General features: G+C 35.8%; 2 protein-coding genes across 2 annotated transcripts; both read right to left on the bottom strand.

The window, feature by feature from the left end:
- Positions 1-8,689: 8,689 nt before the first annotated feature.
- LOC138314154 (probable serine/threonine-protein kinase nek3) lies at positions 8,690-11,509 on the bottom strand. The gene has a single exon (XM_069254329.1). The coding sequence runs from the start codon at positions 11,484-11,486 to the stop codon at positions 8,763-8,765; it is 2,724 nt and encodes a 907-aa protein (XP_069110430.1). The 5' UTR covers positions 11,487-11,509; the 3' UTR covers positions 8,690-8,762.
- A 9,621-nt stretch (positions 11,510-21,130) lies between these two features.
- Positions 21,131-27,105, bottom strand: LOC138314153 (nuclear receptor coactivator 6-like). Its single transcript, XM_069254328.1, has 2 exons — positions 26,829-27,105; positions 21,131-26,453 (listed from the first exon to the last, which is right to left on the bottom strand). Exons 1-2 carry the CDS (start codon positions 27,094-27,096, stop codon positions 22,210-22,212), a joined length of 4,512 nt encoding a protein of 1,503 aa, XP_069110429.1. The 5' UTR covers positions 27,097-27,105; the 3' UTR covers positions 21,131-22,209.

Raw genomic sequence — 27,105 nt, 5'->3', positions numbered from 1 at the left:
CATTAATGAAATAAGAAATATCTCTTAAAAGCTCTTCTTTACATCACTAAATGGTCTTTAACTATACTATAATAAATAAGTATATCTACACCCAATGTAACAGAGTGCTTTACGACTCGACAGTAACACTTAGCGCCACAAGTATTGAAGGCGGCAAACATACAACTACATACAAATATGAAAAGGGGATAAAAACAATGCAACGCTTGTAATAAGTTATTTTATAAAATTGACGAACATTCACCATATGAATTAAATCAATAGAAAACCTGTCATTTGTGCCGGAAGTGTAATTATCCTCGACTTCATCCCCAGAACAAATTGATGTAGACCTTGGCTTTTCATTTCAGATTTTTACTGATATGAAAAAGTGTCTCTTGACCGTGAGAACAAGCAGATATCATACACGTATGTTTTGTTTAATTGTCCTGTTCTATTGATTTTCTCGTGCGCTGTCCTTTATAGTTCTCTTAAACAACACTATAAGTCCATGTTATATTTAGGTGACTTTTATTTGTTTCTACTTTTAGCATTGGTGTTGAAGCCATATATAGTAAGGCGTGATATATAGTCTAAGACATCTGCCATGCAAATATAGACATTTCTATTGTAATATTGTATTGCATATTAACTCACATTTATATATACGACATCATAGTAATGTCTTTAAATTTTAACTTAATTTGAAAAAAGAACTTTTGACATTTTTAAAAGTATTAAATGATAATCGGAAATGTCGTCGTTGATGTAATTTAATTTGTACACCATGAGTTCTCTAATTTAGTCATGGTATGCTTAACTAAAATCTCCACCGGTGCCAAATTAACAACCATCCTGACTACAGTGATGCAATGAATTAAATAAACATTTAAGATGAGTAATATAAGCAGAAAATACCGTTTTTATAGACTTTGGTGTGTCTTGGCTAGGGGACAGTAAACAATAGATAAATAAATAACAATAAAGTCGTTCGGCTCCTGTATTCTAACAAGACTTGAGGATTCCGAAATAAGAGAGGAAACTCACATTTCAACCACAACAGTGTATTCTATCATGTAAAATGTCAGCGAAAATGTCCGATTCTGGCAAGTCATTTGTTTTGTTTGTGTGTCAGATGAGTAGTATGTTTTGAAGCAGTTGCTGAGTATTTATTTTTTTCAAAAACATCTTCCTTAACATTTGAAATTGCGAATCTCGATGTACGCAGATTTATAATGAAGAAATATGAAGGTAAAGAAAACGACTTATATTAATTCGTGTTCAAATCCAGAAAATGATTCGTTTGTAAAATCTTTGTTAAAAAAGTTTTTAAAACACTTATTTTCTACAGCAGTTTCAAAAGATTCGGGAAGTCAATGAAAAAACATCACAACTCATATTCCTTTAATATCCCCTGTATGTTTTTTTTTTTACAAAAAATGTTTTATTCAAAATTACATTTTATACAATATATATTCCTTTCGTAGACGAACTTTCACACAATTTTCATATTTCATATTTTTACTTAAAACCAGACTTACATCTCTCTCTCTCTACAGCTGTAGTTTTAAACCCCGGTTGGGATATAGTAATAAAAAGGTAGTATTGTCTTGTTTTCATGATTTGTTTGCATATGAGAACTTAACTTATATTTTATGGTTCTTAACTTACGTTAGCCATGTTCAATGCTGACTGTAAGGGGGGGAATATTTGTCCCCAAATATAATTATTTTATTACGAGGCCCGTTCCTTCGAAGAATATTATACAAATAAGTGTTAGGTTGCATTACAGTACACACAGACGTCTGCATCTGGTTTTGGAAAATAAAATTTCCGACCCCTACTGTATGAACAAGGTGAGACACTCTATGAACCGGAAGTTGAGGGTACGCTCCAATTCACTTTGAAATTAGACCAAATTGGACGAAAATATTGCGCGTTCGCTCGTTTTAACAACGTACTTTAATTAAGTATTTTATTTTGCAATGTATGCCAGGTTTTTGTCGCGAAGTTACGGTTTTAATATGAAACAGGACACAAAGTATCCAAGTTGCGGACGATGCATCAACTATGGAACGGAAGTTGATCTTTCAAGCAAACAGTTTTGCAAGGAGCTATCTGAGTGGTTAATCAAATTTATTGACCAATCAGATTGCTTCTTGCAACTGCTCGCTTGGAAAGTTTCACTTCCGTTCTACAGTTGAAGCATCGGAGTGTCTCATCTTGTTCATATAGTAGGGATAGGTTATTATATTTTTATCAAACCAGAAGATGACGCCTATGCAGTACACAACATGTAGAGTAAATTAAATTACAAATCATGTACATAAATATATATCTACTATATCCATGCAACATATAACTATATTCCACTATACAACACTTGTTTTTACTATCTCTTTCAGTCTAATTATTTCCATCTCTTTTTCTTTGTCTTTGTTGTAGCTAGTTTTGACATAGAGATAGATATATGTAAGTAATAAATTCTTTAATTGTATTAAAGCAGAGTTGAGTCCAGTTGCTTTATAATAGCATGCTTTTCTGGTTCATTATCAACCATATTATGTACTCTATAGGCAAGAGTACTGTATTTTCCATGCAGTTTGTTGCTTGTTTATGGTAATTAAGAGATCCTAAGAGTATATCTTTTTCTATAGCAGGTTCCGGATTTGGTATTTTTTCTAAAATCTGAGTACTTACTTTCTCAACGAATTGAGTTGTATATGGACAGTTATAAAATAGGTGAGATAATGTTTCCCTATTACCATTATCCCCTGTATGTTAGTTATCAGTATTAACACCATCACAGCATGAATTCAGGCGTCAGTTTCCATTGGTCGGAAAATCAGAGAACACATCATATCGAATAGAACGATTCTAGAAAATCAAAGTGAAGAAGGTACATTTCCTAGTAAAAATCTGCACGAGCTAAAAGTAAATATGAATTTATAACAGAAGAAACTATTGAAAATTAAATAGCAGATAACTTAATTTTTAATCTAATTTTGATTGACACCTGGACTGAATAAGAAATAGACAAACATATCGTTTACTTGCAGTTTGTGACCTTCATGTTTCTCTTTTATGGAACTTGTCCATGTTAACTCGAGTTCTTGGTATATGTTCGTAGCGTTTGATCAAGCATATGTTATATGTTTCAAATATTACAATAATGTAGAAGAGAATCATTATTCATTGGTAACACATTATCGAATAAAAAATGAAACCACATAAAATTAGATTGGATTTTCGAATTGTTCTTAGTCTTCCGGCTATCATCATACCACGATGCAAAACTCAACCCGTGGCGTTCACACCCTTTCTTGCAGTATTAATATGTTAGGTTATATCCTAATGACCTCTGACACATAGGTCACTTAGGGTCTAAAGAATGAAAGGTCAGCGCTGTTATAAAATATGCCGTAATGAAGGATGACTGTACTGTATATATATATATATTATGGCGACGGATAAATTATTTGTGGATTTCCCAGTCCACGTAATATGTTTCCATTTAAGTATTTCGTGGATGTGTAAGATTCATAATAACATAATGTTTTCGTGAAATGTAGTAGTAAAAAAGGTAATAAAAATATTAACCATAGCTGAAATTTTCTTCTTGCATTTTTAAAGGAATGAGGTGCTCTTGTCCTCACGTTCTATGTAACAAAGTATGATGTCCTAAGAAACTATGTTACACCGCTAAATGACCCCTAAATCATGACCTTTGCCGCACAATAATTAATGTATTTTACATTTTACACACATTTCTTTCGAGTTTGAGTTTCCTTTATCAGTTATCGATTTTTGGAGTTTCGAAAAAAAAAAAGAAAAAAAACCCGATACTGTTGCTTTCAGAAAAATATTAAAAGCTCAAAATTAAATAAATTTTAACCGATGACTTATACAAGTAACTATAAATGGTCTTAAAGCAGTAAATCATACAGAAATTAATGGTTTGATCAAACTTTATATTTATTTGATATATTTCGTTCCTATTACGTCTGTTTAATTACCTTAATATGTTTACAGGTTTTCCTATACAGACTATCTATTGTTAGGCTTCAGAGACATGTAACTGGTGGTTATAGTGTGGCCCTGTAGGCAATAGTAGTGACAGACATGATGGCAGATTGTCACTTAATGATTAGATGCGTTAGTAGGATGGTAAACTGCTTAATGTAGATATATATACTCCATAGTCGCTAATATTCGCGGGAGTTTTTAATTTTGCTAAATTCGAGGATCGATCCAAAATCGTGAAGCTAGTTTAATACCCCGCGAAATTTATTTAAATCATGGTTTCACGTATTATAGCCTGTCATAAGAATGGGACTAGAAGAATTCGCAAAAAAATCCCCGCGAATAACAGTCAATCACGAAAATTCACATCCATGAAATTAAATTACTATATAGTAACATTACCTCTAAGACCTATTCAGAACAAACGTTTGATGGTTTTTGTCATAATTGGTACCCGTTAACTTGAAATTAATATAGACAGGTCATGGTCGCTGATAATTGAAAAGAACAATATAAATATATTCAAAATAACTAATTACTATATTTTATTTCAAAGGAATTTGTACTAAGAATTATTGTATTATTTTCGTGCGCGATTTATTAACGTATTATGTATTACGTATTATGCTATGTATTACGTATTATGTATTATGTATTACGTATTATGTTTTAGGTATTACGTACTGCAAAAAAAAATCGGTTCTTATTTGTACTTGTAAAATAAAAACCTTTACATTGAAAGTATTGTAATTCTCAAAATGTTGGTAACTTTTGGTAATAAATAACATATTAAAAGCTTGTGAGTACGACAAATACGGCATATATAACTTTAAGTCTGAAGGTATTAAGACATGAAGACACGACATAAGTCTGTTTATAGTAATGCCTAGTTATATATCCTCAAACTCGTGGTTCCTACTCGTTGTCATACATCAGCCGACTGTGGCAGAGTATGTACTCACCATAACACAACGTTTTTACCTGTTTGATACCTGTGTGCTGCAGTTTTATGTTTTTCATGTCGTTTCAGGGTTTTGATCAGCGATGAGTGATAGGCGCTCTATGATAGACCAGGACCTAATATAATGTGTTTTGTGTCGCCTGTCAGATAGGAATCGGTGACAAGCCCCTCCGGGGTAATGCTGACGTCACATATGACAGAGTTAGGAATGTTTTGAAAAGATGTCGTTCCTGCTGTTTGGCGATAAAAGTGACAATGTATTCCACGAAGTGAAATCTTTTATGAGCTATATTTAGAAGAAGTCGTGGGTTACCATGTTTTATTGACTGTCGTCTTTGTTATAAAAATAATTTGGTTCGTTGATATATTAACAAAATGTACAGAAAGAAAAAATAAATGAAAAATCAGTATTACGTAAAAAACTGGCTAGTTTGGTCACTGAGATAAAGTCGGTGGGTTATTCAAGATGATTAAAACATTAATGTATTTTAAAATATGCAATGGAAACTAACAACTTTAAATATGCTACACCGCCGACGAATTTTATTTATCTATAATTCAGTTTTGCTTGTTACGAGCATTTTATTGGCTTAAAAAATACTATATAAGCCCATAAAGGAAAAAAAGGCGTCGCCGTTTGTGACGTTGCTTCTAATTGGCTGAGATGACGGCATAATGATTTCATAGACAAAAGAATCCCAAAAATTAATTTTGAGTATTGAAGAGATTATCTTTAGTAAATTGAATTATAAGGATTAATTTGAATAGATTTTTTATGTTATGGAGATATAACACAAAAATCTGAGTGTACTCTCATCATAAACCGCTTCGCGGTTTATTTAGAGTACACTCAGATTTTTGTGTTATATCTCCATAACATAAAAATTCTATTCAAGTTAATCCTTAAATCAAAAACAAGAGCAGATGAATAAATTTCCTTTGGTAACGATATTGAACTATAGTCTTCATTCAAAAGTTTGAGCTCCTTATTTGACTTCAATATAAAAGTATTTAAAGTCATTAATTGCATCCCGTAAAAAATCATGAAACTACGCCCGATATGAAATGAGGTACTGATTTTTGGGGGGGAAATTATTTTACAACTGATAAATATTATCTACACTCTGTCTTCAATGGAACATCTTTAAATAGGGGTTTCACCAATACACTATGTAGATTTGAAAGGCTGTATGTAGACATCAAAATCTGTATGAGCATAATGCTCCGTTCGTTTTCCTAATAATGGTACAATGTAGCACGTGAGCAACAATGACCCCAGATAAAGCAATACCAAAACGGACATATATCGACACCTTGGTTCAGTTGTTAAAAAAATGATTAGTTTAATTACTTGATCAACGCAATGTTCATTTCGCTTTGCTACAAAATCTGTGAGTATGCTTTCTTTTGTTAGTAGGTACAGATCGGAGGAGGACTTAGGAATCTTGTTAAATATAAATTAGTATTACCAGAAATTATTTAATCTGGATATGAAAACTATCGTTAAACTATGATTAGCCTACTTACCCATTAAACAACAGGGCCCTGAATTGTTTACGCGTAGTTCTAAGTGCGGGTGTGTTTGCTTTGTACTGTGAAACGATAAACAAAAACATTAACAGAAAAAAACCACATAGTTATTGTTAAACTTAACGTCAAAGTACGGTGAAATGACAAATTCACACCAGCATGTCTAGCAGTAGCGAGTGGTTTACGATCTCCGACTCGACCACTTTATGACTTAGGCTTCCCCTATTTGACTGGGTCTCAATCTTGTATGTATAAACATAAAAGATTGTTTATTAGCCTTTAAATGACGAATATGATAGTGAAGCAGTTATTAAAAAGAACTTTTAAAAAAAAATATATTTATAATATTTCAAAAAGGTTTAGGCCAAATGAAAAATGAAGAAACTTTAACCATTCTTCTCTTTAAATCGTCAAATCTATTATATGGCTCTACTAACATAAATCACGGTATTTTCTCAAAGTATATAGAATGTATGATAGCTACTCAAGACTAATACCTCTTTATTGCTGCTAAAAATTAAATATATGCAATAAGCTCTATGTACATGTATTTGCTGATATTAATTAGAAAGAAAAATTTCACAGAAAATATTAATTAAATATATAAACGGCAAATTAAGGAAAAATAGGCAAAATTCACATGAAACTGCATTTATTATTGATCTTGATATATTACAACAATTTATGACACCTTGGTTTATAGGTTATTTAGGAGGAAACATTATAGATTTTTAGATTGGACCATACACCTGTTCAGTTATAGAAGGGATCGTACTGTGTTTATCCAGAAGTTATCTCCCATTGTCTAGCGTGCCAGCGTTTTGTAGTTGACATGTGTATTAAGAACTGAGGTCGGCATGACCAAACTGAAGTAAATAGATGAGTTGTAAACCGTATATAGATTTAGGTGTCACAGACTATACTCGTTCATGTATATCATCTGAATTTTCTGAATTCAGGACACAAAGTTCACGTCCCATTACACTTAAAACATCTGTGTGACACGGCCACTATCATATCGTGTTCTTCTCGTCATTCCTATAATGTAACCTATATCTACATGGACAAAAGTAGCATTTTCGGCACTAGCCGTTAAAAACTACATTTGGTATCAATTGCTTTCTGTGATAAGGGCGTAAAACAAAATAAAACAGACCAACATTAATATTATCTTTAATCATTCAGATTGTGGATGCATTTTTAATGGCTTAAACATTGTTATCGTCTTAAAAAATTGTAATGTCGCCATTGTTTGGTTGTGAATCAACGGCCAAACGATTTGTCATGGGGGGGAAGAGTTTAAAAAAGGGAATGTTTTAATGATAAGATTGAATTATGAAAATAAACTTGAATAAAATTTTAACTATACAACTAGATACATTTATAATACAAAAAAGTATATTCTAAATAACTGCTTTGAAGTTTATTTCAAATAAACTTTGAATTTTGTAATGTTATAGCACCAAACCACGTACACACAAAAGTATCAAAACCAACCCTAGAGTATATAGGCCATAGTTATACCATCACATCACAACCCTGATCTATAGATAATGAATCTCAAATGATGTAAGCTTTATATTGGAATAAACATACACTTTCATTCATCCCCATTATGTCATCGAATGTCACAATAGAACCCGAAACAAATGTCATGCGGCGCAGGTTTTATGAACTGTTTGTGATATTTAAGCGGTGTTTTCTATCAGTGATAGTTTTTGTGATCAGGCAAAACACAATTTTATTGATGGTAAACTAAACGATCGACGAATGATTCATGCATATGTTGACCTTTTCACATTTCCTGTAACATTTTGTAATAAGAATCATGATGTACCTACGTATGTACTCATTTTACGCACGTGTTTTCACTCAAATGATGTGTGTTTGTCACAATAGCTAACTTTGGTGTAGCCTTAAGTGCTTACTGTATCAAACACAAAGTTTACCTAGATCATAGGGGTACGGTAATTGTTGTTAACTGGCAATGTACCATTAAATTATACTTTTATTTCTGATCTTACGTGAAACACCAATATGGAACTATTGCTGTGAAGACGCCTACCATTACAATAAAAGAGTAAAGATAAATAAAGCCATTACACGTTATTCCAATTACTGTCACCCGTTCATTTACCGAAATTTGATGGCAATAGTATTTCGCTGAGCAGTTAATGGATAATTATTTTTTGGCCGATAAATTTAGAAAGAAATAAGTCAAGGATTTTTTTATATATGTTTTTGAGACCTGTGGTATGGTGTTTAGGTTTCATTGTTCTGGCCTTTGGTCTATTATAATGGGTCTATCAGTTTGAGGTTTGACATCACTGACTAAGTCTTGGTCAGATAAGTGAGAATTTTGAAATGTTTTCATGTATAGCTGATAGCCCAGTAATTTCTGTTTTATCTCTGTAAATGTTAGATTACTGAGTGGTATCAGAAGATACTTTTGTCTCTCAGGTTTGGGTATCGACTTGACGATTGGCTTGCCCTGTATCTTGTTAATAAGTCCCTTGATCACTTTGACAGCGCGTTTGATATAGTTGATATCACTATCGATGTGGACAGTCTGGTTGTTACTATAGTAACTAGTACCCGGATTACGACTTATACTCCCTCTATGGTGGTGTTTTAGTCTTGACAGCCATTCTATCTTGTCCATTTGTGTCCCCTTGTTGCTCTTTGGTTTTGTATGGTGCTTGCGTGCCACAGATTTTGGTTTCTGTTGCATTAAAGATAGGTGTTTATCCTGATATTTAGACGATTTTAAAAGACCTACCTCGCTTTTCAACTTTGTCAATAATGGTCGATCTGTGCTTTTAAGCAAATGGATAGAATGTTTGACGCTTTTATTTACACCTGTTATATTCGTGGACAGAACTGGTTTGTCTCTGTTGTCATACTGGGAGTTTGGCATTTCCATCTTTGACGTTGCGATAATATGTACGTTTGTAAAATTCGATCTGGGAATTGACGATTCCTTTGTTATACGTTCAGATATGTTTACGCCTAAATGTACAGGGTCAGTTAAGTCATAAACTTTTATCGGACTCGTTTTCGTAAAAGACCGTTTTTTATTCACGTCCCCATACTGAACTTTATGTCTATTTGTTTTAGGTAATACTGTCTTAGCTGTACCCAACACCTTAGCATCGATAGCAGCTATGGTTGTGATTGGCGGATCTAATGTTGACTCGATTCTAATTGGCTGTATGACATGGTCTGTTGTAGTACCTACACCATCACCCGTAGTCGTGCTGTATGTCATAACTGTCTGAGGAATATCCTTCTGTTCCTTCGGCGATGTATCGTTACAACATCCATTTTGTTGTGTAGGTTTGGCCACAGGTGTTGTTAGAGTTGGATTTGTTTGTTCAATCATGTCTGGTGATTGTTGGTACGTGTTGGTTGAAGTATGCTGAATGTTACTGTTTTCTGGACTATAAGTCGTATAACTTGCTTTATACATATTACCTAGTTGAGTGATAATATCTTCAGCAAGCGAGTTTGTACTTGATGTAGAAGAGCTGATTGCCTGAGACGTATCAGGTACCGAGATAACGCTGTCTGTCTGGACTGTTCTGATTGGCGGGTTTACAGTTGTCGAGATAATAGGGCTTACATGATTAGTTAGATCTTCACGGTATCCATTGGTTCCAATCTTGGTTGTATGAGTTGACGCCTCAGTCTTGAGTGTGTTATAAGTATTGGTCCAGTATGGAACCTCTGTCGTGTAGCCTTTGTTTTCAGTTAGCTCATTCTTGAGAGTCTGACCAGAATGTTTCGAATCAGACACAGGTATGGAAGTGTTCGGTTTGCCATAATCGACTATTTTCCAGCTTTCTGGTATTAACGTCCTGGTATGAACCTGTGAAGGTTTCGGGTACACACTTTCTTGTAACATGTGCGGCTTGATGATATATCCACCATCCACGTGTCGTGTTGTGATCATCGGCGTCACTATCGGGGATACACGTGGTGCCACAGCAGATTTAGTCCCCGGGTATATATACGGCTCTGAAGTACTGGTGCGATGTAAATAAGGTTTTGTAGTATGACCTCTATTTAAAATAGATTTTGACTTATCAGAACTATATGACAGGTGTTTGGTATGATACCCACCGTTCGAAAGGTCGAAATGTTTCCCTGAATTAAGGGTTGGGTTTGTTTGCTTTGTTGTTCCGTATACAACGGGTTCCTCGTTATGACCTTTATGGGAATGATCAGAAAATTGTGAAGACTTTGTTGTGCCATACATCCTTGGTTTGGTACCATGCTTTCCGGTAAAATGATACAGGGGTTTCGTCGCAACTGTTGTAAACATTTTCTCGTCATAACCCATAATTGTGTGTATGGTGGTCGGCACTCGCGTCCTCACGGGTCCATGTTGAACACTCTCCCGTAAAACTGGAGTGGTTTTGGAATTCCAGTCTGGGGAGCCTGACATGTACCCAACATCCGCCTGTGTTGTAGTATCACCAACAATATAACTCCAGGACTCCATCAGTCTATCAGACACATCCTTCCATTCTTGGATCCTGATGTTTCTGTCAGTACTTGTGTCATTTTGTCCATATCTTGCCGGACCAGAAGTCTCACGAAGAGCATTTGGAATACCATTCACCGGACGCTGTTTAGACTTGTAGAGGTTTCTGGTCCATTTGCCATTAGGTTTTTCAACGATTTTCTCTGTATGACGGAATGCTGATGACGGCGTCGATGCTTTGCTATGAACACCATTTGTATGCCGTAAACTCCCTCTTTGACGGGTCATACGAGTTTGTGAAAGTGGATTAGAAGCTGGAAAATGGTTTAAAAATGCCCCACTAGAATCGTGATGAGCGAACCTTTTAAAGACACTCCGAACTGTGACCTCGCTATCCTCCTTATCGAAGTCAGGACTGAATGATGGCTCATGGGAACGTATTAGAAATTCGTTGGGGACCGGACTTGCAGTAGTAGTAAAAACGATAAATAGGACCAGTGTGAACATAACATTGGCCACTCCACACCTGATGTCCATCTGAAAAGTCCAAATATATTCATTAAGTGAATCAAGCAAAACTATAGCAAATGAAAAATACATATAACGAATAGAGATACAAATACAAGGAGGTAGTAATCGTTTAAATGACAGTTATGAGATGAAACGTTTATCACAGAAAGAATAAAGCCTGGCCACATTATTGCATGGTATGGAAGAGTATGTATTCTCTGCTCTATTACTGATAATAGCCATCACCCCTCCTCTCCGTCCACGGTACTAACTAGTGTTTGTTTAGCTGTATTCTAAATTTAACGCCTTTCACATTCATGGCTTTGAGTTAATTCTAGCCGTGCGTTCCATTTGCAGATTCGTACCAGTAGAATCGATACTAATCTGTTGTATCTCAAATGGAACGAGCCGTGACTGTACTGGTACAAGTGGTTCGTATTCAGAAGCGTACCATTTGGATGCAAGATGACGGGACCCGAGATTTTTCATTTGTAATCGGAATGTCTTTCTTGTTGAAAACAAGACGGAAATCATCATTTATATCCGAAGAAATTACGCGGATTATTGATTTTGATATATTTCGAAATTAATTATGTTTTACTTTTATATCAATTTTATCAACACTGAAAATACTTGGCTTTTATATTCGAAGCGTATCTTTCATATGGGTGCCGCAATCATGGAAAAATCCAAACGCGTTCCATTTGGCGGTGCCGTATCATTTTAGTACAACTGGTACGAATCCATGCTTCATTTTGTTCTAACTTGTATTCTATATACAAGATACATAACGATGTATCTATATAATAATAAAGAAGCTAAAGTGACGAACTATTCGGGCCTCGACCTCACGATTTACGACACCAATTTTAATCGTCTAGTCCTGATCAGGGTGGAAGCTGTCAGGTTTTTTTATTTGAATCCCTGGATACAAATTCTACATAATCATAAATGCTGTACGATTTTGTGAGGAAATTCGAATCTAAACCTTCAGATTAACAACACATAATGCATGTTTTGTGTTTTAGTAATAATATAGACAGGGAAAAGTGCATACACGTTTTACGTACGTTATAAAACGCATGTAAAACGTATGTTGAGGACCACGCATGTAAAACGTACGTACGAAACGTATGTAATACGTGTGTTAAACATGCGTAATACGCATGGTAAACAGACGTAAAACATAAACGCATGTAATACGGACGTATCATAACATGTGTTTTACATACGTTTGATCCAGTTACAAAATCAACTTTTTTTTTGTTTTTTAAATATGTACATTTACATGGCCTTTGAAGTTGCACCATATATTTGTCATTTTCAAAAAAAAAAAAAAAAAAAAAAATTAATTCCATTTTATTTTTATTATCGGTTCCTGTCCAGTGACTGATATTTTTTCATACTTAGTTTGTTGTATTTACTAATGAGTGACTACATATTAATAAATTTCATAATCTTAGGATGATTTTATTTTTCCTACATCAATTTGTCCTTAACGCCACTTCATCACTTACATTTTTAATAAAGGCTAAAATCTTTACTAAAGTCGTTCCCAATCTTCAATTGTTTTCAAATTCTTGCTCAGTGAGTCCATAAATTAATTTATGTTATGTTTGCACATTGTACGTATAAATACATTTTTTTCCTTTACATATGCATAATGAAGCTACACGTATAATCCTTAGCTACATGTATAATGTCAATTCTAAGACATAAACTCATGATCTCGTAGATCAAAAAGCATCCTCGATACTCCAGGGGTTGCGATCACTTACGATCTCTACATATATCGTAAGTGATCGGAACCCCTGGAGTATCGAGGATGATCAAACAACAGATGTAGACCTACTATATTGTACATCATGAAGCGCTGGTCAGCAGATATTGATCATATGTATTCAGAGCATTAGTTTTTAAAACTGTTAAAATTAAAATTTTAAAAGACGGAATCCACATTAGCGGTTTTGCTTCTGTTCACAATCAGTAGATGTACATATAATTGTAGACCTACGAGTATCATCATACGATATTGAAGCTGTTTTATTCCATCATGAGGCTAGTATGAGGTTCGCTATATGTTGGTAGAAGACATATATAGATAACATGAAACCAAAACTTAGAGGATATTTAGCATGTATTTGCATATGAGCCATTTTTGAGAAAAAAACTATTGCAGGTCTTAACAATAAAACTAATGCTTTATATGTAATAAGTAGGGTTGATTTAACAGACGTCCGTTTTACATGTGGTGGAAAACAAACGTACGTAAAATATGTTAAACATACGTTTAACGCATGTTTTGTTCAAACGTACGTTTTACGCATGGTGGCCAAAACGTACGTAAAACGCCTGTTTTAAACATACGTTTAACGCATGTTTTTTCAAACGTATGTTAAGCATGCGTTGCACTTTTTTGTGTGTAATATCTCAGAAACGCAAGTGACAAAGGGTGACGATTTATAAAATAGATGTATTTGATAACGTGTAATACTTAACATTGCCTATTTTATTGAAATTGGAAACTCACTAAAAGATTGAATATACCGGTCTTTGTCGCAAATCTTTTCGTTAGAAATCTTCAATAGAAAATGATTCTGTCTGATAATTATTTTTTTTAAATCAAAATCCTTATTTACATCAAACTTTCACTTACGTAAAACCTAGGGTAACGCATTTACTTAATACAAATAATGTCATTGTAACTTTCATAATAAACACTTTTTATGAGATGTTAGGAAGAAAACAAATGTTATTCAAAACTCGATTAACGATATAATTGGAAATTATCTAAATGAAAAAAAAAATAGTACATGACTCTCGAATCTTTACATGAATCACCTAATGATAGGTTAAAGTGTACATTTTGATTTTATTATAGTTTTTAGTTTGATAAGATATTGTGACATGTGCTATTTCACTATGTATAGATTCTAACAGAATGATATAGAACTGTCTTGGGTTCTATTGCTTACATTATAATAAACCTTGAATGCACTTTAAACGTATTACCAATATGAAAGTATTTCAAATGAGAAAAAAATATGTATTAAAATATACATTGTTACATTGTACATAGACAATGTTATGACTATAAAAATGTTTTAGAATATAAAAACAATTAAAAAAGAGGTAGAGCATCATGACAAGATGATAAACATCATTATGATAGTATGAAACACTTACCTTGTGTGTTTACGTCATGATGTGCGTCCCGAGATAAAGATACTAATCAAATGGATCCGAAATGTATGGAGTGGATATAAGAAAAATCCATGTCGTCAATTACGTGGTATAAATCATTAAAGACATCACGTCATGTAATAAGGAGTTGTATCACTGGGCCACATTGAGTGTGATCTTATACATGACTTATATATAGCTATTGGGATATGTTCGACATTTCTTCTGATGGAGTTTACGTGTTCCCTACACGATCAGACATGGAACACCTTTGTTTTCTGGGTACACGTGACCTTATCAGCTGTTAGTGAGATACCATTGTTATTTTCAGCCCATACCAAACATACCTTTACCGATAGCTACATCGTTAATACCGTGTTGTATATATCGTGTAATATATAAATATCATAATCACTAGCATGCTTCATTCAGCTTCTATTTATCTTAAAATGCAATATACCTTTAATGTTTTTACTTCCTACATGTACAAGTCTATCGTATGTGACTGAGATGGTCGTTTTTAATTATAATTAATTAGAAATATGTCACCACTTTTCATTCGGAGGCACCTATCGCGACTTCCTATTCCGTAATGTCAGGATCAGCTTTGATGGGATGAATGAGTAGTTGTTCAGTTTGTTTTATCACAGCTTGTTTGGGTGAAACTATTGACAATTCGGACAGTTTACCAAAGCAATTCATTACAAAAGAATAAAGATTCAGCATATCCTTAACAATGACATGGGAAATTAAACGAAATAATTATTAACTTTGATTTCTTCTTGATGGCATTTCTATTTTTTGACTTCATACACTTTGTATGCATTTATTCTGTCAACACTCTTCGATATAGCTGGTATACATTTATTCTGTCAATTCTCTTCGATATAGCTGGTATGCATTTATTCTGTCAACACTCTTCGATATAGCTGGTATGCATTTATTCTGTCAACACTCTTCGATATAGCTGGTATGCATTTATTCTGTCAACACTCTTCGATATAGCTGGTATGCATTTATTCTGTCAACACTCTTCGATATAGCTGGTATGCATTTATTCTGTCAACACTCTTCGATTATACTGTATACATTTCATTAGTGGTATCAACACTCTTCGATATAGCTGGTATGCATTTATTCTGTCAACACTCTTCGATATAGCTGGTATGCATTTATTCTGTCAACACTCTTCGATATAGCTGGTATGCATTTATTCTGTCAACACTCTTCGATATAGCTGGTATTCATTTATTCTGTCAACACTCTTCGATATAGCTGGTATGCATTTATTCTGTCAACACTCTTCGATATAGCTGGTATGCATTTATTCTGTCAACACTCTTCGATATAGTTGGTATGCATTTATTCTGTCAACACTCTTCGATATAGCTGGTATGCATTTATTCTGTCAACACTCTTCGATATAGCTGGTATGCATTTATTATGTCAACACTCTTCGATATAGCTGGTATGCATTTATTATGTCAACACTCTTCGATATAGCTGGTATACATTTTATTTTGTCAACACTCTTCGATATAGCTGGTATACATATATTCTGTTAGCGCTCTTCGATATAGCGACAAAAATTGATAAAATAAAATCGCATATACTCGGCTAACATTTCGTCCCCTGAGTGAGACTCCTAGTCTATATAATTAGTACATTTATTGTAGTTTCTACTCACCTCAGCATACAGGGAGTGTGGGACGAAAGGTTTGCACATTGCCCTTTGTATATTGTATTATACACAAGTATTAGCTTCCCAAAAAGCTAGGTGGGCTACGCGGAAGCTTAACCCTTTGATTGGACAGAATATGGAAATTAAACAATGATATGATGATATTGTTTAGCAATTTTAATTGTTCTGTTGAAAGCCATTTTAAAATTTGTGAGCTTGTGTTAGTGCAAGGTAGCCAGGTCTAGTGCAGACGAACAGTTTTAATAATACTTTTGCTTCCAACAAATAAAAGGGGTTTTATGCAGAGATTGCTAAGCTCAGAGAAAAGGCAAAGAAAATATTGAACATTATCTAATATGTTTCTATGTTTTTCTATGGTCCGTTTTCATTCCGCTTCTAGTATGTACTGTCACCCCGCATTTTAGTATGTTCCGTGTCTCGTTAATAATATGTCTGATTATTAATGTTGCACGATTTTGATCTAAATTAAATAAGAAATATAAAAATAATGTCTTGAACATGATATACTACTACAGATATATTTGTTCCATCTGTAAATGGAACCAGATTTATACAGAATACTTTTACCACGAATGCTTGTTCTACACCGAAATCTAATTAACGGATGCAAGCACACATGTGACCATGCTTTAACAGGAAGATGGCGTCCGAATCCGGTCAGATTAAACTCTGTTTCCGTAAATCGTTTTAATATTACTTCAACAGGCAGTGCTTGTAACACACCGATCATCCATCTGATTCAAGCGTTCTTGCTACATGGCTATCCTGCAAGATGGCGTGATTTACATCCGATTCTAACTAATACGCCTCAAGCGGCGTAGCAAAAATACAGGAGTTTCACTATTACAAAGACACATAACCTACTACTGTCTCCGAACCCACTCCACACACACAACACACCAATTACACCGTCCTTGGTGACTCAAGGAAGCCGAGCATACAATCGTAAACAAAATGTTTTTATTTTTACTTTTTTAAAGTAAAGAATAGGTCGTGATTTTATTACCTCATAATGCATGATGACAAAATGCATATATGACATATATAAAAGTGCCTGATATTACAATTGAACAACGATGCTTCTATAATAGTTTTGGACATTGTTATATATAAGTGTTAAATTTTGATTGCTTTTGTGTGGTATTGAAAGTAAACATGTTACCACGAACCGGTAAATACATACTGTCTTTAGTCTCGGTCAATATATTTGTTCATCGACCCACGGAAAAATAGTATTGACTTTGGGTCAATTTGTTTTCTTGGGTCGGTTAATAAATTTGTGTTAAGTTTGGTGAATCCAGAATTTCTTCTTTGCTTGACAATTGTCTCATACCTCAATGTAATTTGTCGATTGTATGCTATATCTTTTTAACGTATGATGACATAGACATGTGATTTATTGGACACATTTGTTCCTTTGGTGTTCAAGCTTTGCAATTTATGTACGTTACGGTCTTTGATGCATATTAAAACTTAAGTTAACTGGTATTCCATTATAAGTTTTCGGCAAATATGCTTTAAATAAGAAAAAAGTCACACGAAAAAACACCTTTGTGTCTAAAGGTAGCACAGAATGTGTTTTATTATAGCAATAAAAAGTACTAAAGGATGACATTTTTATGATACATGTCTTACGTCAATGAAACCAAACAATGCATTCAGGATCATTTTTTTCCCTATCAATAAGGTTATAAGAGAAATGAGAAGGAATGAGATAGTGATGTCTCTTTCATATGTACATATGTAGGATAGAACTATTCCACCCGAGGGTACAGAATTTTGGGTCAGAACCGAGGCTTGCCGAGGTTTCTGACCCAAAATTCTGTACCCGAGGGTGGAATAGTTCTATCCTACATAATTTACATATGAAAGAGTTATTTTCTCACATTGCTTGTCGAGTTACTTGCACGAAAGGTGAGGCAGCCATTTTGTTACAAAATCTTAACTTCTTAAATAATTGATCGATTTTAAAAATAAGAACGCCATTCGAAAGAGCTCATCAAAGTTTGGTTTATATTTATAAACATAAACAAGAAATCTTAGGTAAAACGGTTTGAAATGCAAATTAAACAAATGAAATGGTAAATAAATCCGGCAAATCAATCGAAATAGAAGAAAAATGACGTCAACTTTGGCTGATATGACGTCATCTGATTGTTCGGCAATTGTGACGTCACAGCTATGTAAGATAGATTTATCTTACATAGCTGTCTTTCATGGGACAACTCTATCTTACATGGCTAGCTATGTGAGAAAAGATATTCAATGTTAAAGATCCGCTCTGGTAAAAAGTCATTTTTTGCTAATATATATTTTTGAAAATAAGAATTCATACCAAAATTTAAAATGGTATAAAATTGATATGATGGTGTGCTTTGATTTGAGCTATTATGGATCCAAGATGACTATTTGACATAAATTGTAATTTTACCGGAATTTCACAGTTTTGAGCAGAAGCACTACCAGTTGAGACAATAATTTGCAAACACGTAGTCTGATAAGTATAAATGTTCGCAAAAATGACAAAAACAATAATTTCTTTAAGAAAATATTAATGCTCTTTAAGAAAATATTTTTGCTCAAAACAGCTGTACATGTTACTGCTATCCCTAAATTTTGAAAATGAAAATACCTTTTTCTTTTTACAATTTGTTGGCAGGTTCAACTAACTTTTTCTACAATTTTCCTGTTCAAAAGTAAAGAAGTTGTCATTTCTAAAACAATCATAAAAATAGGGGGTCAGTGTGCTTGATTTTTTGTAAAAATACAGAATTTCTTATATTTCAACATTTTTGCTAAAACTTCAAATATTTAATAAAATGTAAAATTAAAACCAATAGGTTATGATTCCAACCTTAAATGCTTATCATTTTCATCTCAATGAACCTAAAAAATATTTACAGAAAAAATTAACTTGATACAGCAAGTTGTAGGACCGACGAGTTAAGTAAAGATATTGAAGTAAATAAATATGACATTTCACCTCTTTACAAAGTGTAAGAAATGCTGCTTTTCAAAATTGCCACCACATTAGCCATTTCTTAAAATAAGAGTGATCAGACGTCAATTGTTGAGCACGTCTGCTAAGTCGAATTATTTCTTCTGTTGGATTCCGACATGCTTACTCTGATTTTGTTTCGATTGCTAATACCACTAGGTATCCAAGCGTATATTTAGTCTTTAATGATATCCGTTGTCCATGTATTTTATTTAGTTTTGTGGAGATATTTCTGCGATTTTGCAGATATTGCTATGTTCGCGAAAATTTGAACCGCTAAATATTAAAAAAATGGGTGAATGATATACACTATTACCGCTATAACGGGAATATTAAACAAAACTCTCTAAAGTGAGGGTTATGTTACCGGATGTGGTGTTTGGTGAGGTTTTTGTTGTTTCAGCGAGATGCCATGTAGCACTACATAGTACAAATATCTTTATTATCCCTGAAATTAGATCTACTGTACTTTCAGGGAATCCGAAAATGATGTTATTCCATATCTATTTAAGTTGTATATTTAGGCAATAATTTGTTATCGGGTCCAACAAATCATTTGTTGCCCTCAATCCCAGTCAACAGCAACTTTATAATGTATGAGTATACAGATTGCATGTTGTCATGTTTTGGTATGACAATCGTATACCGCGACGATATCATTTTATAGGTAATATAATCGGTGGAGTACAAACTATAACATAGTTTTGTTTCTATATAACTGACAAGAGGATGACTTGGAATGATACAAAGCTTCCCGCTGTAAAACAGAAAATATAACCACAGACTACATGCTTTTTATATGGGGGTCAGAGAGTGCCCGTAGCCTTGATTAACGATACTGTCAACAGGTAAAAAGACAGGCAAAACTAAATAACACCACTATAGGAATCGTTCATGGAGTATTAGCAACTGTTATCATCATGTTGGTATGACCGCTTCTCTTGCTATCAAAACACCATTTATAAGAAAATAACGTTTTTACGTATGAAAAATGGAAAAAAAATGAAAACATGAATATCTCTCGGATAAGTTATTTTGTAGCTTGATCCTTTGATAATAACAATTAAATAATTGTGTGGCTAAACAATACATTTAATTTAAACACTGACTTAAAGGATACAAACAGCAATTTTGATACGCTGAAAGAAATCTAAAAACAAAACATGAAAGTTTATATACCGCACACAGTTGGATAAAAGTTGCTCCATCGCTGACGAATGATATTTTTCTCTATCAAAAACAGAAGCATAGATATTAGTATGCTTCTTCAGTTATAAAAGTTACTTACTTTAAGCCATTACCATCATTAAAAAATGAGCTTCTCATTTTACTTCATGATAATAATATTATAAATAATTAATTGCCTCCCGTAAAATATCGACGGCACAATGCGCTATATGGAATGAAGTACTGATTGTGCATGTACCGAAAGCACAATAAATTACATTATTATATATGTGTTTTGGTGTTAAATAGACACATATATACACGATCAGACATTGTACAAATGATGGGTATCGTTGTGCTCTATCGGCGGAGGAGCATTTTTAACAAAATAGTAATGAAACTTCATCTTAATTTCCATGTTGATATCAACATGTTTTGTGTGCACAGAGAAACTGATATGTTTATCTGACGAGCATCACATCTTGTTTCATTCGGGAAAAAAACACATCTAGGTATGAAACGATCTACAGTTAAGTGATTTAATAACGCTAACATGATAATATCGGATTAAATAAAACGACAAAAAGTATGAATTATTAGCTTCATTTATTGCATAACTCTAATTCATTTTTTAAAATATAATAAATAAAACAAATTAAAATTATTATAATGTACACTCAAAAACATATAAACATGTTTATCTGTTTCTGGTACACTGAATACAAATTACATCCATAATGGTTAGAGATAAAAGAAAATAGTGTCTTGCTGTAATAACACACAACAAATGTTTAATAAGAGAATGGCCCGTTATTGGTGATAACATCCCATTCTCATAAAATCATTTTGACAATTGAAATAGCAAAGAGTATATTAAACAGTGTATGTAGCACGTGATTTCTGACCATGACCCATTTGCCGTTCTTTAATTATTTGCACGTTATATCTATATAGACTGAGCTTTTCCTCTTACTCTGTGAAATCCTATATCAACAGCTGATTTACATGAGTGGCCTAACGTACCGTACCGAGTTAATATCATGTAAACGTCACATACACTAATCTCTTAACGCGACTACTCTATTATTATTTGTTTTCTTTCAGACTGGAATGTTCATGCTTTTAAACAAAACTGTTATTATTATTTTTTATTTTATGAAGCGCTGCTATAAAATGTGATATGGTATTTGATTCGAACTGTTCACGGCAAATAACAATAGGACATGTATAAATACAACGGAAATCTTAAAATATTCTGTTAATATTAATTATCTGAGATAAATATCAATACATGTTTGTATATAAGGCTTGTATTTATATTACAATGATATGTCACATTAGAAGTTGAATACTGCTACTGCTAGTCACGATCACATAGAAAAAACGCTAGCTAAGTTTCACTTCTTTAGCTTTCATCACGTATTTTGCCTCCTGTATTTTCTTTCTTACTTTCACTTTTATTGCTACGTATATTTTGTAGTGTGTTGGGAGTAACACGTACTTAAAAACTGAATTTCAAGACACAACGAAGGTAACGTGATATCAACTTCGTTCAGTAAATGGGGAAAATCGTGATAGCGCATAGTGTGCTGTCCACAGGACTAGAGTCCCGATCTTAATATCTTCCTAGCAATGGTAAGCACAGAGTTTGAAATAAAGCACAAGTGAGATCAATGATTGTCAGAGTCTTCCTCCTTTTTCTGTGTAGGTTCCTGAGAAGCACCAACAAAAAGAGGTTCGTACCAAGGAGAAGGTGTCGTATAGTATAAACTAGGCGTTCTTGGTGTTTCGACTGGTGCTGGGAAATAATTATAGAACAAACTATTAATGTTTTGTCCACTGAACGAGTCTGCTGGCGGTTCATAGTACTGATAATTGCCATTAGCATCAATGTAATAGTAGCCGCCTGTTTTTCGTGGTTGCGTTACTACAGAAGCTGTACTTACAGACGCGGCTTCCACTACTGACTGTGCCGTTTCGTTAGCTGTTGTTTCGGCTGGTGGCTGCGGAATGGCGACGTCTAAGGCTATCTTCTGTTGTAGTGCTGTAGAAGAACCGGATGTTCCTACTTTCTGGCTATATGCCGATGATGCAGAAGAAGCGCCATATACGCTCGTGTGGACAACTTGATTAGCCTTTCTCGGCGTTCCTACTTGCTCCGTATTAGCTAATGGTATACTATTTGACTTTGTAGGTTGCAATCCTGAGTTTGTTGACTTGATAAGAGTTAGATTATTTTGATCTTTCGGAGTGCCAGGCACCAATGGCTGTCCTGAAATAACTGGTGTTGATTTACTTGCTGCCTGTGACTGAGTGTTGACTGGTGCTTTTTTAGCGTTTGCTGTACTATTTGGTTTTGGTGGAGGTTTCTGAGGTCCAACTTTATGTGATGAAGGAGCGATTAATCCAGATTTCTGTCCAGCGGTACCAGATGGTTTTTTACCTCCAAGACGTAAAGAATTTGAGTTAGTAACTTGATTCTCTGCTGACATCTGCGTTGCTCCGTCTGCGGGATCCATAGTCTTTGACACTTTTGACCGATGCGATATCCCTCCCATGTTTCCTTTTTGATTTTGTGCATCTTTATTATATTTTTCAGGAGCAGACATTGCAAATGATCCAATATTTGAACCAGGTGCCTGATCACCATTATCAGCATTCGTAACAAGTTCAAAAGATTGACCTTGCAATGGTGATGCCGGTGAAATAGCAATATTTGAGGGAAGAGGAACAGTATGACTGTTAGATGATGATTGTGCTGCTGGAGGTGGTTGCCTTCCGTTTTGTCGTTGTTCATCTCCTTTAAGCGACTGTTTGTGTCCATTTTGAGACGACGTCGGTTGGCGACCACTTTTTCGAAGAATCATTTGTTTTTGAACCGTTTTTTGTCCATTTTTTGGAAGAGCCGGGGAACGGCCGCTTTGTGGAATGGTCGGGGAACGACCATTTTGTGGAGAGACAGGAGAATTTTTTCCTGGAGATACCCGAGGGCGACCACTTTGTCGATTGATAGGTTGACGGCCACTTTGTGGATTAACCAGTTGACGGCCTCTTTGTGGATTGACTTGTTGACGGTCACTTTGTGGATTGACCTGTTGACGGCCACTTTGTGGATTAACCGGTTGACGGCCACTTTGTGGAGAGATCCGTCGACGGCCATTTTTCGGATTAACCAGCTGACGGTCACTTTGTGAATTAACCTGTTGACGGCCACTTTGTGGATTGACCTGTTGACGGTCACTTTGTGGATTGACCTGTTGACGGTCACTTTGTGGATTGACCTGTTGACGGCCACTTTGTGGATTAACCGGTTGACGGCCACTTTGTGGATTAACCGGTTGACGGTCACTTTGTGGATTAACCAGTTGACGGTCACTTTGTGGATTAACCTGTTGACGGCCACTTTGTGGATTAACCGGTTGACGGCCACTTTGTGGATTAACCGGTTGACGGTCACTTTTCGGATTAACCAGTTGACGGTCACTTTGTGAATTAACCGGTTGACGGTCACTTTGTGGAGTAACTGGTTGACGGTCACTTTTCGGATTAACCGGCTGACGGCCACTTTGTGGAGAGATCGGTTGACGGTCACTTTGTGGAGAGACCTGAAGACGGTCACTTTGTGGATTTACCGGTTGACGGCCTCTTTGTGGATTGACCGGTTGACGGCCACTTTGTGGATTGATCGGTTGACTTTCACTTAGTGGATTGACCGGAGGAAGTCCATTTTGTCGAGATCCTGGAGTAACCCTAAGGCGACCTTTTTGTAGAAGGATCTTGGAACGGCCACTTTGTTGAGACCCTGGTTGAAGGCTAACTTTTTGAGGAACTGATAGATTGTCACGACTTGAAGGTTTTTGTTGACGGACGTTTTGTAAACGGATTGATGAAAGACCAGCTTGTGAAGGGATTGTTGGATGGTCATTATTTTGTCCTGAAGAAGATATTCGTCGATTATCTTGCTCCGATCCCTGCGCATTGCCAGTATGCGGCAAGGACGATAGACGACTACTTTGTACAGATGCCTGTTGTAAAAGTATTTGCTTTAGACCACCATTCTTTGTTGACGATTGTTGAAGTCCTTTTTCAACAGCTATCCCTCCATTTTTGTCAGACTGTCGTCCAGGTTTTCGAGATGGCTGTTGTTGGGGAATTTGTAGAGCTGATAGCTTGGGTTCAGTCGGTGAAGACAATGCCTGATATTCAGCTTGAATCGGTATTCCTCCGATTTTTCGCTTATTTCCATCAGGAGATATTCCGTTTCTTATTGTTGGCTGTAGGTCATTTATCAAAGATGCTTTGAGGTTGATTTTTTGAAGTGTTTGTTGGTGACCGTTTTGTGGTGGTAATAAGTTGTGGCTATTTGGTGGAGGTTGGGGTTGAAAACCATTTTGTTGAGTCGGTGACTGACTGCCTTTCGGTGGAGATGGTTGTTTTTGGATGTTTTGTTGTGGTTGATGTTTGCGGTCATACAGTGAATGGGGTGGTTGAAGACCATTTAGCTGTGGTTTGCGGCCATTCGTTTGAGGTAGTGGTTGACGGCCATTTTGTTGAAGTTTAGGTTTAAGGCCATTCGGTAAAGGTGGTGGTTGACGACCGTTTTGTTGTGGTTGAGGTTGGCGGCCATTCGGTGGAGGTGGTGGTTGACGGCCGTTTTGTTGTGGTTGAGGTTTGCGGCCATTTGGTGGTGGTGGTTGCTGACGGCCGTTTTGTTGTGGTTGAGGTTTGCGGCCATTTGGTGGTGGTGGTGGTGGTGGCTGACGGCCGTTTTGTTGTGGTTGAGGTTTGGGGCCATTCGATGGAGGTTGTTGTTGACGGCCGTTTGGTTGCGGTTGAGGTTGGCGGCCATTTGGTGGAGGTGGTGGTTGACGGCCGTTTGGTTGTGGTTGAGGTTGGCGGCCATTCGGTGGAGGTTGTTGTTGACGGCCGTTTGGTTGTGGTTGAGGTTTGCGGCCATTTGGTGGTGGTGGTGGTGGTGGCTGACGGCCGTTTTGTTGTGGTTGAGGTTTGGGGCCATTCGATGGAGGTTGTTGTTGACGGCCGTTTGGTTGCGGTTGAGGTTGGCGGCCATTTGGTGGAGGTGGTGGTTGACGGCCGTTTGGTTGTGGTTGAGGTTGGCGGCCATTCGGTGGAGGTGGTGGTTGACGGCCGTTTTGTTGTGGTTGAGGTTGGCGGCCATTCGGTGGAGGTAGTGCTTGACGGCCGTTTTGTTGTGGTTGAGGTTTGCGGCTATTTTGGAGGGATTGTTGCGTTAGATGGCCCCCTTGTCGGTTTGTTGGATTTAGGCTATTTTGTGAAATTGTTTGGACTCGTCCATTTTGTGGAATCGGTGATTGACGACCATTTTGTTGGGTTGATAAAAATCGTCCATTTTGAGGAGAGGGAGATTGTTGGCCATTTCGTAGATTACGTCCGTGCTGAACGGGTATTCCTCCAACATTTGCAACTAGGCGTCTGTTTTGTTGAGGTCGCTGCTGAAGTTTATTTACTATAGTTGGCGGTTGGACACCGTTCCGCAGGTTTGGTAATTCGCGTCCACTTGGTTGAACTAAAACGTTGATACCATTTTGTGGTGGAGGTAGTGACTGAGGTTGTTGGCGACCATTTTGTAATGTTGGTGATTGACCACTTGTCTGTTGATTTTGCCCACGATTATTTGTAAACGAAAGTGATAGACGCTTGCTCTGAACTGCTGGACGATTATTTGTGGAGAAAGAAATCATGCGTCCATTTGGTTTTGGCATTTCCGGTCGACCTTCTGGTGGAATCTGTTGTTTGCTTCCAGTTCCTGGAGTGGTCGTCAGGTTGCGTCCATTTCCTGGTGGTTTATTAATCGGTTTTGGTAATTCAGGACGTCTGAATTGCAGAGTACGACTGAACTGCTCCAGTCCACCGCTCGGCGAAACAACTTGCACTAGAAGAAAACAAGGAATTATTCGGAATGCTGTTGGAGCGAATACATTTTTTGATAGAACTAATCTGGCAATTTGCACTGCCGTTTTTAATTTTAATCATATATCACAAATATTTTCTTTAATGCTATAGTGATGGAGAAAGTCTGTGATTACGATATAAGCTCGTGCATTAATTTGATAGATGTACTTCTTAGTGCTAAAAGTTCACATCATCAGAACATAGTTTTTATTTTCTGGAATAACGTATATTATCTTCACGCCTTCGTCAATATTATTAAGAAATATATTAGTACTACATGCCATGCCTTGGGTTCATTTGCACTTGAATGAGTGCACACTCCCAGTTTATAAACATACAACCTATTGTATCGTACCTTTACGACTTATTGGCGAACTCGCAGCAAATCGTGGTCTGATGTTGTTCCCTGATGACGAGAACGGAACCGGTCTGGGCTTCGGAGGAAGTGGAGGCTTCACAGGTGATGCACCTCTGAACGAAAATGCTTTAGAACCATTAGGTCTCGGGGCCCGTCCACGTGGTGGCGGAGGTCGTTTGGTTTTATGTGCAGCCAAACTGACTACAGTGAGGTCAGCTAGGATAACTACACCGAGCACTATGGACACGACAGTTAATGGGGACATCTTGTCGTT

The sequence above is a fragment of the Argopecten irradians genome, chromosome 2 (genome assembly GCF_041381155.1).
Source record: "Argopecten irradians isolate NY chromosome 2, Ai_NY, whole genome shotgun sequence".
Lineage (NCBI taxonomy): Eukaryota > Metazoa > Mollusca > Bivalvia > Pectinida > Pectinidae > Argopecten > Argopecten irradians.
Note: the sequence above shows the minus strand (reverse complement) of the source record. Positions and strands in the feature narration are given on the sequence as shown.